The 16,191-nt window shown below is 35.9% G+C and overlaps 2 protein-coding genes across 6 annotated transcripts; both read left to right on the forward strand.

Moving 5' to 3' along the window:
* Positions 1 to 1,177: 1,177 nt before the first annotated feature.
* On the forward strand, positions 1,178 to 10,857 carry LOC114528983. Of its 5 annotated transcripts, none has more exons than XM_028550698.1 (7): positions 1,178 to 1,206; positions 6,425 to 8,276; positions 8,803 to 9,167; positions 9,415 to 9,542; positions 9,627 to 9,747; positions 10,076 to 10,158; positions 10,405 to 10,857. In XM_028550698.1, exons 2-7 carry the CDS (start codon positions 6,440 to 6,442, stop codon positions 10,493 to 10,495), a joined length of 2,625 nt encoding a protein of 874 aa, XP_028406499.1. In that variant the 5' UTR covers positions 1,178 to 1,206; positions 6,425 to 6,439; the 3' UTR covers positions 10,496 to 10,857. The 5 variants fall into 5 exon arrangements, with proteins under 5 accessions (XP_028406499.1, XP_028406498.1, XP_028406501.1 ...); XM_028550697.1 differs by lacking the exon at positions 1,178 to 1,206 and adding an exon at positions 4,635 to 4,762; XM_028550696.1 differs by lacking the exon at positions 1,178 to 1,206 and adding an exon at positions 5,656 to 5,715.
* Positions 10,858 to 12,877: 2,020 nt separating this feature from the next.
* Positions 12,878 to 13,354, forward strand: LOC114528918 (kelch-like protein 40b). The gene has a single exon (XM_028550629.1). It carries the CDS (start codon positions 12,878 to 12,880, stop codon positions 13,352 to 13,354), a length of 477 nt encoding a protein of 158 aa, XP_028406430.1.
* Positions 13,355 to 16,191: the final 2,837 nt, after the last annotated feature.

Consider the following 16,191-nt stretch of genomic DNA (forward strand, 5'->3'; position numbering starts at 1 on the left):
ACAATTATTATGAATAAGAATATTTAAATGTGCATCTCAAGCACCATGACCTTCGCCATGTCCCCTTTCTCAAGCAACACAAAGCATTTAGCATTTTACACAAGTTGCATTAAATCCCCATGAGCTAAAATTCGTGAACACTGCAATGAAATTTTAACAATGAGTGATTTCAATAGTTTTTTTTAAACACCCTGTAGGCTGTGTGGCATTCCCGACGCGACGCTATTTATAATATATATTGAGAGAGCATTTATCAGATTTTTCATTTCATTTATCAGTATTTGTCAAAATATACACAACTGTGGTATGTATACACCACTATATTAAAGTGAATAAAGAATACAAGGTGAAAATATAAAATTCTCTCGCTTGCCTATCTCGTAACTAAGTAAACGTAGGGCCTCCATTCTGATTATGTTCACATCACCAAAGGCAACAACAGAGACTGCATTAATTAATGTGTGAACAATATTATGCAAATGTCGACCATTGTCACAAAATACCTACAGTTCAAGGCCATCGGTCCGAAGCTAATTCACGTTATGTACGAAATTCATATCAAAATACGCGCCCAAACGTGTGGATTTTAATTACGAGTGCAAGGGAAACAAATATTGTATAATGGAAGCAGTACAAGGAGTTTTCCCGCAACTCTAAACGGCGATTTTTGACCAATATTCTTACATAGCCCGCTTCATTCAACTTCTAAAGTCCGACTCGGGGATACAACGAATCCTTGCCAAAAACAATGAAGAATGTGCAGCGTAGGTCTAAATTTAATAATCCGTGTGTAAGTGAAAGGTATATAGCTTCAGTTTCTAAGGCACAGGAACAGAAAAAGCGCTTATTTTGAACGAGTTTGCATTGCGCACTGTTGGGGGCATCCTCGCTTGAAACGCGATATAGACTATTTGTGTAGCGAGAATGTGGTATGCTACTCCAGTGTATTTTAAGATCAATGAACGTCATGTGATTATTTATAGTCAGGAAAACCCCTTATCACGGTTGCAGTATAAATACTAACAGTAAAATGCAATTCATCATTTGCCTTCAGTGATTTCGTCGCATCTTGTTGAGTTACCAGTTCAAAGTACAACGAAGAGTATTTCTGTGAATCGGTGTAACTGTTAAATAAAGGAATCTACTTTATACAGGATCGTACGTGGATAGTACAAGTTTGTTAGCGTTTACTTCATATAATATAAGGTAAGCAAATATCATGTATAGTTATAAATTAAGTTGAGCACTTTATCATAAAATGTTGTTTTGCGGAGTATGTTTTTGATTGCATTTCATAAAATTGTCTGCTAAGGGTTTTTTATATTAAATAACCCTTCACTATATATATTATATAATTTCCAATTTTCCATGTATATATCTGTAGTAAATCTACGACTACGGTACAGTGTACCGCGTATCTACAGTCAATCCATCACCAGAATATTTTAAAAGCATTTAGCAAATCTTAAACATTCTCAACACTCGTACTATGGAGAAAGAACCCAAATTTGAACTGAACATTACGGCTACTTCAGTGAGACTAAGTGTTATGATAACAATTACAGTATAATATTATTATTTAACAAATATCCACTCATTTTAACACCACCAAATTTGCAAAAACAGTAGCACCAACTAAGTCTATACAAAAAAATCTCATCTGTCCGCATTTCATTTCCGAAGCGATATTATTTTGGGCAAATTTCTATGCAGTGACAACTTTGTCCTCAAACACTTGTACTGATGAACCGAAAATTTACAAAGACATTTCCATCCAACGATCGAAATTAAAACCTAATTGCGCCAGCATGCATTGAATGGACTGTGCTCCTAGCTTGCACTTCAAATGATGCGACGAAAGAAAAACCGACCTCATTAAAAAACATAAGGAATTGCGTTTTCATCTATAAATACACGGTTACCATAATTATTACTTGTACTTCCTGTAGTCATGGAAAGTTCCGAGATTTAACGGAACGTGAGAGGAGTTGGATGTATTAAAATAAGTCTTTCTAAAACAAAACACTGAATCACATGCTATTATTAGAATATGATTACACGACTACCAGGATCATGCTATTTACTCATTTCAATACCTGAAAGTCATTTAATTTATGCTTCGTTAAAATTTCGGGTTACCGCGCTCATGTGAACAGCTACCTATATAGCTACCTGATATTCCTCATTTGTTTGCCGCGCGCTGTTATTAAACAATTTGTTCAGGAGAATAACAAAGACGTCTTCTTTTGCACAAACCCAAAATAAAAGCACAACTATATAAATATTCAGTATAATTTATATTGCACGTCGAGTGTGACTTGCGGAAAACGGAAGAACAGTTTGTAATAATAATTAATAGTTTCAACAATAATTTGTTGAAAGTAGTTAGTGACCAAATTAGGACATGGCTTAATCTAGATCCTGATGAGAAAGGATGCATCTTTATATATATTTTCAAACGTCATTCAAACTAAAGTTAAATCTCCAAATTAACTAATCACAAAGTTAACTTACGTGGAGCTTGCGTGGTGTTGTTAAAGAAAGAAAATGAGCATGAAGTATCTTGAAATTATTGACTTCGACCGCTATAATTGATTTTGAACAAGACTGTGAACTCGTATTTAGAAAAATTTACAGTATTATGTTCTAAAATATAGGAAAAATTTGCAATAAAACAGGGAAAGTTATAATAATTCAACGAAATTATTATAATATAAAAAGGTCCTTTGAGTCAAACTATACCGGTTGCAGTTGAAAATGGAGATGGCTTTATATCTTTGCTAGGATCGTAATTTGGCATCGACAAGGCTCCCAAAGCAAAAATATACTCTGTTGCTGCCAAAATGAAAAAAGCAAAAGCATATTGAAAGTTTACAAGCTTCGACGGGGGCCTTTTCTGACTGGATAACGGTTGACAACCTTTGTATATGTGTTGATTTTAAGGTTTTCTCACTCCTCAAAAGCTCAAGACGCCATTTTTAACTACGATTTGGAACTTAACGATGCCCTTGAAGATAGTAACTTTAACTACATTTAACCCCGGTTAAGGCTAACTACACTTTTATACAACTGGCTTAACTACGTGGTAATGTTAACTACTTTTTAACTACTTTTTAACTGCAGTTAGCGCTAACTACGTTTTTATACAACCCACCCAGAATCATAACAGCGTCATGCATAAGGCGGAGTTCCACTCACAGCAAAATCGTTTGCTAGCGAAATATTTGCATATTTTCTTTTGAATTGAGAACCAGTCAACAGGTATTTATGCATGCTATTAAATTTTAAAAGAAATAGCAAACCTGTGTAAGTAAGCATGTAGTGAGTAAGTAAGTATGCAAATACTGTGATGAAAGTATCAAGAAATTTGCTGCAGGCATTGGACAGCGCAAGATCTTTAAAAACTAGGATTTTTATCCATTTTGTGGAAGCAAATTATCGCTACTCTGGTTTTAATAAATGAAAGTAATCACCACACAATCACGGGTCGTGAAAGTTAATCTTTGTGTGGTGATTACTTTCATTTATTAAAACCAGAGTAGCGATAATTAGGATGGATTATATACTTGGTTGCCGTGAACTCATTAACTTCAATTCGTTGCATACTCTTATGTTTGAATAAATTACAGGATCAAATTCGCGTTCAGCTTTAGTTGTTCTGCCCTAATTCAGGCTAATGTTGTTATATCGGTGGAGCTTCGAAGTACTGCATGATTCCCTCGCTAACTCGAACTTCCAACAAGGGCAAGGGGAAAGAAAAATTGTTCTAATTACCGGGAGTTCGAGTTAACCAGGTTGGTGTCAGATTACGTTAATATTTACGTACATTGGATTGCCGCAGTTCATGCCTTTATTTGCTAAAAAACTTTATATAATGACGAAATACTGATTAAATAAAACAGCGACACCTTAAAAGTTAGTTCGAGTATCTCACTTGTATCTCCATCTAACCTGGGACTCTTGCATTCTGCGACCGGGAGTTACATACACCGATTTTAATTGTTGTTGTTTTGATGTTAAAATACTATCTTCTCACATTTTAAAGTTTGCTGAACTATGATTCGAAACCAAAGTTCGAGTTAACCGGATATAGTCGACCAAGGGAAAACAAAATTTGTTCGAATTAGCGAGAAGTTCGAGTTAAGCGGAGTAAATTATTATAATAGAAGAACATTACCAAATCCAAGGAGAATTGGATTTAGTTCGAGTTAACGAGGAGTTCAAGTTAAGCGAGTTCGAGTTAAGCGGAGTATATTACTATAAAAACATTACCAAATCTTAGAGAAATTGGCCGGATTTAGTTCCAGTTACTGAGGAGTTCAAGCGAAACGAGTTTGTGTTAGCGACGACTATTGTAATGACTGCCGAATAAGCTTATGAACTAATTCACTCGAGGATCTGGCTTCTGATTGGTTTGTTTTTATATTCAGTCAGCTGTAAGTATGCTGGAGGTCTGACAAAACAACGATACTTGACATGCCACTACATATACTATTACGTTATATTATGTATATAAATACAGGGAAAAACCCATGAATGCGGGATATCACGATCACTTTGCTTATGAATCATGCGTATGCAAATACCGATCGATTCTTGCATACATATATAAACAAGTGCAATTTCAATAACAAGTGCAATAGAGATAGCAGTTTAAAATACAGCGAAGAGTATTTCGGTGAATCAGTGTTACATAGAAGAATATACTACAGCACAGGATAATTGGATAAATAAGTCTGTTATAGTGTTGACTTTATATAAGGTAGGCAAGGCAATTACTGACATAAATTTTACTTATCGTATCATGTATAGCTTATAATGTTGAACACTCAGTTATTTGTATTATTTTATGTAACTCCAGTAAGTGTTATTTTGAACACTATTGTATGTGTTCATATTTTGCTCAAAATAACACAGACTATAAATAGCTGTATAAAACTTATTGCCGTCGATCAGATGACCTATTATTATTAGAATGTTGCCCATAAACGCAATGGAAAACCGGTTACGGTGTTACAGAGCTACAGTGTTACACAATTCGTGGATTATTGTGATATCTTTAGCTTAAAAATCGAGCCTTTAGAAGATTTGCCGATTTTTTAGCGTGTATCGCTTAAAACTTTACAAAGTGAAAGGCTCATTCTCTAGTATTTTGGCGCTATCTCCCGATTTGAATACACTATTTATATGAGCTCTTCAAGCGCTATCGTTTGGTGGTATTCCTGCATCTTTAGCCCAAATACTTGCAGAGATATTCAATTTAAGGAAGGATCACTCCTTCTATGTCACTATGACACCGCCGAGATTCCGACCATGCAAACGCGAAAGGAATTTAACTTATTTCCCATTTCATAAAGGCTGTTATTTCTGGAAGGGCTGTTATTCATATGGAAATTGTTAAAATTGTTAAAATTTATTTCAATGCCGTTGTATCCATTTTATTCTCATCTAAAGCAAAACTGCCTTGTGAAACAATTTATCAAAATTCAAAACGACGGGAAAACCCATATAATATAACTTGCACACTTTCATGCAGAACTTGTTTTATTTACTTTTTTGCTGACTTAATAAAATTGTTGATATGCGTTGACGCATGCACGAGACCACAGAAGGTCAATACGCTCACGCGATTACCTTTTCTACCTACGCTTCGCCGTCCACGTTGCGGCCAGAGGTAGATTAGGTAGAAATCCCTTTGGTATGGAAATCCTGATGGTAGGTTATCGCGCGACTTGTATGGGATGTTCCAACTATGTATGTGCGCAATAATATCGTACAACTCTGAATAATGTCTTGGCATGATGTAAGATATTGGTATTGCATGGAATCATAAACACATCAGGGTGAAAAATTGACAACTCATATTGAAGTTGTTGGATTGCAAGTTATCAGTTATGTTCGGTCAGCAATTTACGTCATATGGTGTAAGCGGAAATTTACCGTTTTTCAAATGATCGTCAAAGTATTTCGCCTTGGCCTCGAGAAGTAAGAGATAAATAGCCAAGAGCAAATATGAGGAAAGGAAGTGCTAGCTCAAAATTGTCACAGGGCTTAATTCCTCACCCAAAATATGCATATTTCCGGAGTGTTATTAAAATATTGAAATACAGCTTAATAAGGATGGTTCTAGACTTGCTGACGAACGAAAATATGCACACACTCTGGGTTGTGTCAATCCCGCCCCGCATATGCTTCCACTTGACCCTGAAGGCTGAGGCTGGCCTCTACTTGCACGTATTACCAGTACCGCCGATTTAGCGCATGTTCAGTGATTCGAAACTGGTCGCTGATGCCGGCCGCCGCGGCTAATTTTTTGCACGTATGTTTTTGTATACATACGTATTTTTTGTAAAAATATCTACGGTATAATAACCTCATGCTAGATGTAATTGTTTAACCTTGCATAAAATTGCTTTTTGCATAGATCTTTTCCAAGGACATGGCAAGTATGGCAGAAACTCCGGAATTGAATGAAATTTTACCAGATGGCGACAAGGATGGTAAAAGGATATTTGTAATAAATGCTCCATTATTAACGCGTCAATTAAATGATGTGAAACTTATTGGTGATCCTGGCGGTGGAAAGGTCATACTATGCGTAATTAAAAAGGAGCTGCTTAAACTATTTCCATGGTGGTACAAAAATAAGTTGAAGATTCCATTGGTTATAATCCTCACCTCGAATGGCTCGGAGCAACAATTGTTGCTGACGCAACGGCAAAATTTATTCCCTACAGACTTACGTCAGCAAAATCATAACCGCAATGACGTCATGTTGAGTTATGTCTTGCATAATCAATCAACTTTTTTCGAATTGCCTAGTCATGACATTCTTTTATATTTTGATGTTTCTTCTCAACATGTTTCGCAAAGGAACAAAAGACGGTCGAGTTTGCCTATTGAGCTAACAGACAACAACGCTTCTCATATTTCGCCCGTGGTAATCTTTGTTGCTAACTCTCATAATCTTGAAGATTCTAAGAAAAACGTTTTCACTTTGCACAGTGAATATCAACTGAACAAACAACGAACAATAAACAGGCAACATATGCATAAGCCCGTTCTCAGAAGGTGTCATTCTTTTCCAATAATGGCAAAAGAAAGCAACAATAAAGGAAATCTGACAGTTGTAAAAATATTACCTCTGTCGATGCCAACTGGCGTTGACATTCCGCAAGCTCTCAATATGAATGATCAATCCACGCAAACCGATAACGACGATCGTTTTAAAAGACTTTACGACGAGACAAAATTAGAAAATGAAAAGTTGATGAACGAAAATGAATTCCTAAAACGCGAACTTTGGGAAAAAAATAACTTGTTTGAAAAAAATCGGGAAGAGAGGGGCCTTTTAGAGAATGAAATATTAGGTTTAAAACGAATGTGTCGTGAGACAGAAAAGAAGAGCAAAGATCTCTTATTCGAAAATGGAAGACTTTTAATCGAGATGGATTCCAAAATTACTAAAGAAAAAGATATCGAAAAATTTAAAAAAATATATCCTAGTATGCCAATTAGGAACGCCAATGAAGAAATGGTCACGTCAGGGATTGATAATAATCACACAGAAATAATACCCCCAAATCATAGTCGAACTAACCATGTTGGATCCAGCAGTGATCGTTCAAATGAAGGAAACGTTCCACCCGAATCTATACAATACCCTCTCCAAGTAGTAGAAGGAAATGACATGGAACCTATCGGCGGGGAGAACAACCAATTATCAACCACGCCCCAATATAACAATTCATATAAACAATTATTGCTAGCTATTTCCCACAGTTTGCTCTCCAATGATGTTTTTAAACTAAAAGTTTGGGCTCACGAACAGTTTGCGGTTGAAACGAATCTTATCGCAACCGAAGCCATGTTTCAATTGGATCGGAAAGGTGTTATCAATCCGACGAATCTGAGTGCACTACGCATGTTCTTCGAGTCAATTCTGAGATTTGATTTAGCACATCTCATCCAACAATACTGCTGCGGGGATTATGCTAATTTGAAGCAGATGATTGTTAAAATTAAAGAAAGGCTCGTTCAAAACGCGAGGGAACGCAATCTACATCATGGACGCTCTTCTACTACTTTCCCAACAAATTCGTATCCTCCAAGATTACCGGTACAACGAGAAGTATCGAATAGCAGTAATCAATATGACACTGCAAATGGTCCTCCACTTAATTATCCTCAAAACAGCGCAACTGATACAAGAAGAAATAATAGATCGTCTATGTTTGAAGATATTGCCGATCGTCGTTCCACGAGAGAAACAAGAGGTATGAATTAAACATATTTTTGAGCACCAAAATATAATATTATAAATCTAATATTCAGGTATGTTAATTGTCGCTAGCATAATTACAAAGGTGATTTTTGAAATTTGGTCGAGCGTCTTCAGATAATTACGCAATAATCACCTAAGCGAATTTTTCAAAATGGCGGCGAGTTTTTAAAGTGCAAGATGAAAATTGAAAAAAAATCATCCAGACGTTTTATTACGCTTGTGAAGAATGTACTTTCTTCAACAGATCGTTTCCTTTCAAATAGTCTCCTTTATAATCATACTAAAACAATCATTCGCCTTAGGGTCGGGGAATATCACCGGGTTTTTTCAGTGATATTCTCCTATATAAACACGTGCAACTTTTTGTTTCAAAGAGAGCAAAAATAAGGAATATTTAACCAATCAGTAGAATTGTTAAGAATGCTAATTCAAAGTATACTGGCGTATAAATGCAGTGAAGTTATAGAGAGCAATAGCATGACTTGAACATGAAGTTCATATTTTTCATCCAAATCCAGGTAGTGAAAATAGTTCAAGAAGAAATTTAACTGAAACGACCACAAGAGCAAGTAATGGAATTGCAGATGATTCAAGAACTGAACAGTCTGCTACACAGCTTAGTATCCGAGATCCTTCTGGAGAATACAACGATCCATCAACATCTCACGAAAATGATCGTTCCTATTCACATAGTGATAGAAGAAGAGAGGAGAGATGGTTGTGTAATCACTACAAAAGACGTTGTATGGTGAAATTTGAATGCTGTGATAAATACTGGGCTTGCCATCGTTGCCACAACGAGACGAGCACGTGCCAGCAAAAGAAACTGAAATCACGTGATACGACGATGGTCAAGTGCATGGAATGCGGAAAAGAACAACAGGTAACAAGTGAAATGATATTCTTGTAGTCCATATTACTCAGCGCAAGCTCTCGTTGAGAGAAACCCGCTGTTGAAAGATGTGAAGATTTTCTATTGCATGTAGTTATAGTGAAATATCATCTCTCAATGAGTATATCAGAATTCAGATTTAACTTGTTTTCAATTATCGGTTCGCTGGTGATTTTAAATGTTAATTTTTACAAGTACGAATATTCTAATATTTTCGTTTGATGTTGTGTTTAAACAGTTTGGTGAAAATGGTCAATTTTGTGTTTCGTGTAACACTCAATTTGCTGATTTTTACTGTGGAATTTGCAAACATCTTACTGGAAGAGATGATCATCCCTATCATTGCGAGAAATGTGGAATTTGCAGGTATGAATTTTGGCTACTGATGGTTAAAACAATCATACTAAATTGAATAATTACACTTAATTTCATCGTAACTTGATGTTGCAGGATCCACGGAGATCGTTCATATCATTGTGACGTCTGTGGTGTTTGTCTTGATGTTCAACTCAGAGGAAATCATAAATGTCGTCCAGATTCCGCTCATGATGTTTGCGGTATCTGCTTGGAGGTAATTTTTCACGATTATCTTATGAGACATGCAATAACCCGTTTACACCACACTCAATTAATTGGACCTGTGCCAAATTGTATTAGTGCTCAGGCTACCAAATCAAAGGCTGGGCACGGATACCCATTTTAGCTCTGACTTGCCAATAAACCATAAATGTAGTGTAAATGGGGCCATGGCAAATTTTCTGATATTTTCAATAATTTCTAATGATATACAAAGGTTGAATCTATAATTCAGGTTTTCTATAGCTACTAGTACAGATCTACGGGCAAGGCAAGGTGGTAACTGCTTTTGAAATCATAATTTTACTGTACCTTTTTTGCAGGATGCATTCACGGGCTGCCAGATCCTTCCATGTTCCCACAAAGTTCACAAAGAATGCTCCACCCAGATGATTCAAAGCGGATTGTAAGTTATTGAGACAAATAATCTTAATTTAGCACTTTTGTTAAAATGAGGAGGATCGGAGGTCAAAGCTATAGAAACGGGAAATCTACTGTATGTTTGTTTGTTGTTTGTTTGATGTTTCTACAAAAAGTGAATTAAAGTATACGGTACTTTGAAAAAGCCAGACGCTTACTTTAAATGTGCATGTCCGACAACGCTTCCGTTAATCAAAGGCATAATTGTACTATTTTTTCTTTCTTTTCACAGAACTCGATGCCCAATTTGCCGGGAGAGTTTCGCTCACAAACTCCAGAGACGCCCAACAGCTGGAAATAAACCATCAAGAAGAAGGCGGTGAAGACACGTATGAAAAATGGACATTGTGAGACTGCATGTATAAAAAATATTTTTATGTATTAGTAATTATAAGCTCTCCTAGAGCGCATTTTTTACGTGTACGCGCATATAATTAACGGAATTTGAATTGTATAGCCTGAAGGGAGCAGAGCATATACATATTTTTAAATAAATTATTATATGTTATATATAAAATAGTTAATATATTCGTTTAGTTAATCATATCGAGTTAAAAGAAAAACAATTATAGAACATATAAAGAGTATACCATTAATACACATTAATACAGTTCATTATTGTTTTATTATTAATGAACCTTTTCTGTATTGAAACCGAGAACTGAAATGCATGGTTTAAAAATTATGGACGTATAATAATTATCTTTTTCTTCAATAAAGTAAGGCTATACACTAACTCGTTCTGCATGCATGTGCTTATTCTTATTGAAAGACTCTTAGGTTCGAGTCTTAACACTGTTTTGTCTTCGAATTGTATCACTGAGAGGGTTGATTATTGTACCACTATTATCTACTGTAGTTTTAGGCTAAGTTTATTCGTTGCATTTTGATTGTGTCAAATTCAATTTCAACAGTTGATTTTGATTGCGTCAAATTCAACAGTTCACGGCATACAAAGAATCTTTGCTTTTAACCTATTGGCCTTTATTTTACATAAGACACCCGCTGATAATATGAGCCTACACGAAAGGGGAAACGTTCTTAAATTTGAACCACTGTCATAAACATAATTTATCTCATTGTTTGAATTAAATTCAACGGGACCAAAATCCAACAAAAAATAGATTAAACTTCAGTTTTTTAATGAATAATTTGCAAGAACTACTACCCCGGCCGCTATGAATAAAGTTTGATATCCAATTTGGCCCAATGCAGCAGCGCATGATATGTCTGGAATCAATAATACGTAGTGATCTCTCTTTTGAGTTTCAATCAGGGCGCACATGCACCCAGAAAGGTATTTGGGGTGTGTCTTGCTTTCTGGCCCTGGGACGGGCTTAGCTTTTGCTTGTATTAGATTGGAAAAGCCAAGTTTTATTAGGCGTAAATTTTACAAACAAATAGCAACGGAAGAATGTCTTCCCGAGAGAAGATGAAACCATAGTAGCCCAGAAACGGTTTCGTTCTTGTGGCGCTCGCGCGTGTACGCGAGTCTACTCGGTGTGTTATTATGACGCGCGAGGGCCACGAGAACGAAAACATTTCTGGGCTGCCTGATCCGTTGGAAAATTTTAGAAAACTCGGATTGCCATATGGGAAATTATATTGACAAGGTTTTTGACTTTTATTTTTGTAAACTTCATGGAGGGGTAGTTACCTATTCCTGTAACAGGTACATGCAACGGGCGAACCGGCGAAACTTCATTTACTAGAATAGGCATATGACTGGACACGCAGTGGAGGGTCAAAAAGGGTTGGGCCTTTGGGGCGGTTGGGTCAAAAAGAATAGAGGGACACGCCCAGACGCCGTGTAATTTGTCAAATTGATTCAGTTAAACTTATATTTTCTTAATAATTATCCTGTACATTCCTGAGAAATGATTGAAATAGGGAGACAAGGAAATCGCACGAGGTTTATAAATCTCCGTATTAACCTTAGTACTAGTCCCAACAAATCGCAAATCAGAATTTGTTGGCTTTTGGTTTCTTGCTTTTGGTAATTTGCTCCCACGATCCAGTTTTATCGGATCCAGTTTACTGTGAAAACAGAATATAAAACATCCATCAGAAGTCAAATGGTATTGTACGGAAGTGTCAGATACTTGATCAAGAATCTAGAAACATACACTGAATCTATGCTCAGACTATCACCAACACGGGCAACAGCAAATTACAACAAAAGAACGACGTGAACTGAATTCATATTTACAAGGCTACGGAGAACAATTTGTTGAATGCAAAACGGCTTTGACCGAAGCTAATTTTGATTCATAAAGAAAGACTTTCTCGTCACGATGGAGGGTAATCACAAGGAAAATATAATTGTTGCTGGAGGTTCAGAAAATAATTCAGTAGAGATGTTTAACTGGCGTCAAAGAATGTGGTCGCCATTACAATCGATGCCAGAGGATCGTGAGGGAGCGACGTCGTTCATTTATAACAATCATATTACTATAGCAGGCGGTGACTGTGGTTTACTTGACATTGTTGATGATATGATTAGAATGAATATTCACCCAAACCCTGGTCATTCAAAAGACTGGAATAACGGTCCGGTTACACTACCTGATAAGTTAGCATACCACAGCAGTGTGGTGTATAATGATATGTTGATAGTTTCTGGAGGTTATAACAGAAATAGTTCATCTGACCTAATTAGATCAGTCCAGCTTGTTCCTCCCTATACCGTGAAGACCTTATCAAGAATGCCAGAACAAAGAGAAAATCACAGCATGGAATTATTCGATGACAATTTGTTGATAGTTGGTGGAAGTACAACTGGCAATAGGAAGCGTCGCCACAGCAGTGTCATACTGTACAATATAAAGAAGAATGAGCTAAAACAGTTGTCACCATTGCCATATGAAGTGAGTGATATGGCAACTGTGAGATGGGAAGACAGCATCATTGTTATTGGTGGCATTGGCAAACAAGCCAAGACATTGGATACAGTTATCATGTACAATGTCAAGACGGAAGAAAGTATCATGTTGCCATCAATGATTTGTGGGAGGTGGGGATGTACAGCAGTTGTTATCAAGAACAACATTGTAGTCCTTGGAGGAAGGAGTGACCAAGGGCAACTAAAGTCAGTTGAAGGTTTCAATTTTGAAAGGTATTCTTGGGAAGAACTACCAGAAATGTCTGAGGCAAGATATGCACACACTGCTGTTGTTGTATGAATAATTTTGGAGTGACATTGAACAAATTTGTTTTGGTAATAATGACAATAATCAATATGAACTGCTTATATATATCTTGTGTCCTCAGTACTTAGAATTACTATTGGTCCATATATTTAGATTTTTCATGCAATCTTTCCTGTTTAAATACTTTGAACTTTCAACTTGTGCCTAAAGTTAATACTTTGGGCTGTCAAAAATTGAATTTTTAAGGCTGCAGCAGATTATAGATTTATATTTCCACCTTGATTTAACACTTTGCAATTATTATTTTTTTACATGATGAATAATTTAGAAAATTGAATTTATTTTCAAAAATCATTTATTCAATTATATCTAGGTTTGCTTAATACTGATAGTGTCTTAAGGGTGTGCTTTATAACTAATTAGTTACCCTATTTAAACACCCAACACTTGAAGATTTGGCTCTGCAAGAACAGTAGCATATAGGTCTTAAGGGACCAAAAGTGCCCTTTTTGTTACCTAAGTCTGCCCACTTACATGTGCACAAATCTTTTTGCAGAGCATAAATATAAACCACACTAGTGGTGTCTTTGCAGTTTTGGCAATCAAACCATCCTCCCTATACATATTTTAGCTGCCCTTTTTATTAACCAAAGGTGCCCTTCAAAGCTGGTGCCCACCTCTCCCAATCTCTGGATGTTTCCTATGCATGCCCTGTGCAAGAATACTGAAAAGTTCAAGACAGTAATGTAAAGAACTTGTAACAGAAAAACATGCTGCTCCAGAGGCATTTTTTAGACTTTACTACCCTAGTAGGTCAGGGTGAATTCAGTGTGACTTTGTAGGAGGTGATGCATTCAGATAATTTATTCAGATTACTGAATAAATTGGTCAAATATTATTACCATAATCGTTGTTTTCTTTGTTTGAAACAAAGAAATCAAAGGGCCAACTACAACAATGTTTGGCTTCTTTTTTCAGTAATCAGGCAACCCTGTGATGCAGGCCACCAGCCAGCTATGGGTGGGTGCAATCACCAGGGCTGGGCTGGTTGTTCACAAGGTGGATAGAGATAGATAATATAAAATGGTATTTTAAAAATATCACCAATACAACCATGATAATAAAGGTTAGTGAGTATAAAAGAAACCACAAACCCCTAACAATAATAATGATAATATCCCCTTCGTTTTCTCAAACTTCTAAGTTTCATTTTTTTAAAAAAAGCGCGGGCGCGTTTGAATAATGGCTGCCACTTGATTGGCCGATCAGATCTCTTTAGCCAATCACAGCTCGATTTTCTCTTGTTTACAACATGGATTGCCGCTGGACGTTCTTCCCTTTTCAAGTTTTGATTATTGATTGCAAAAGTGAAAATTACGTGGAATTCATGGTCTAAAATCTTGGCATTTGTATAAAAAGCTCTTTAAAGCAGCTTGTTTCATAAACAGAATACAAAGCATATAAAGTTGAGCAATAAAACTTGTCAGAATTATCAGTTTCAGTTCAGCAGTTAAAACAAATACAGGCTTGATAAGAAATTGTTGGACAAGGTCAATTTAATATGTTTCATCATGACACTGCAGTTGTTAAGGTAAGTCACAGAGTCCTATATAATAATTATTTAAATCAGTAGTGTGCGCGACACATGTTAGGCCTCCTATGGCCAGCTCCTGGTTCTGCTATGTCGGAGAGGATTTGTATTTTTCAATACCTACCTAAGGGTGTGGTGATTGAAACGGCTGTACGTGACATGTCCAAGTAATTCACAAATTCATATTTGTCACATGTTATATACCAATGGTTGTTATTGGTCAGAAAAGTGGAGCATAAAATGAGAGTAGAGCATAATCACTGTATTAATCACTAATTAATCACCATATGGTAGTGGGAAGCAACCATATATTGTGGTTTGCGAATTCTGTCTGTCAAATGGGCAAATGTTTTACTGAAAACATATTATTTTCTTATGTGGATGAAGGAATTAGATTGACATTTTCAATTATGTATATTGTGAGATGGAATTGGATAATTAATGAAGTCCTCCAATGGGTTGACCTGTAATTGGGCTGGTATTATACTTTTGTAACTAATTGTTCCCCAGAAGTTTTTTATGTACTTGCAATTAGTTCTGATAGCATGAACTTCATTAAGCTAAGATTTATTGTTTTTGCTAATTAAGCTATAAAGCTACGATAGTGTGACATATATTATTTAGGAAATTAATTAATATTAATTTATAGTTCTTTATCAGCTATTAATATTATTATTGTTATTATCATTATCATTATCATTATTATCATATTATATTAGCATATATATATCATATTATCAAAAGTGCCTATGACCCCAAATCACTAATTGAAATTTATAAATTATAACAATTAATATAAATGTATTATAACAGCTAGTATAAATATTTAGAAAATTAATACCTATATACCCACTACGGTATGTCTAGTGTACGGAAATACAAGAAAAATAGCCAGTGAACTGTAATATATCAACTGGAACACTAACGCCTATAGTACGTTCAGCGTGTTAATACTAGCTTGGTTGAAGCCAGAAATTTAAGCAAAAAACTGAGTTTGTGACTCTGTTTCAATTTTTCTAAAAATTAGCAAATCATTGTACGTATTTCACACAGTTCTATAGACGTTTCTGGATAATTACTCAAACGTTCAAAAAATCAACGGTTTAGTGGTCATTTATTGCCACCTTTTTGATAAACGTGACTGCGCAATAAAAGTAAAGAGTCTGGACACTAGGTGCTCTACCATACCTGAGATAACCATAACCAAAAACTATCCTCATAATTGGCTTCAAAGATGGCGGGCAAGTTATAGCGTTGCGGGTTTTATTATATCACTGTT

The sequence above is a fragment of the Dendronephthya gigantea genome, unplaced genomic scaffold (genome assembly GCF_004324835.1).
Source record: "Dendronephthya gigantea isolate DGI-Jeju-01 unplaced genomic scaffold, DenGig_1.0 000052F, whole genome shotgun sequence".
NCBI classification, from domain to species: domain Eukaryota; kingdom Metazoa; phylum Cnidaria; class Anthozoa; order Malacalcyonacea; family Nephtheidae; genus Dendronephthya; species Dendronephthya gigantea.

Bases quoted from the DNA above. Each gene is read 5' to 3' on its own strand.
- LOC114528918 (XM_028550629.1), top strand. From the start codon at position 12,878: ATGCCAGAACAAAGAGAAAATCACAGCATGGAATTATTCGATGACAAT.
- LOC114528983 (XM_028550696.1), top strand. The intron at 9,543-9,626 runs GTATGAATTTTG...TTGATGTTGCAG, and splicing joins GAGAAATGTGGAATTTGCAG to GATCCACGGAGATCGTTCAT. The intron at 9,748-10,075 runs GTAATTTTTCAC...CCTTTTTTGCAG, and splicing joins TTTGCGGTATCTGCTTGGAG to GATGCATTCACGGGCTGCCA.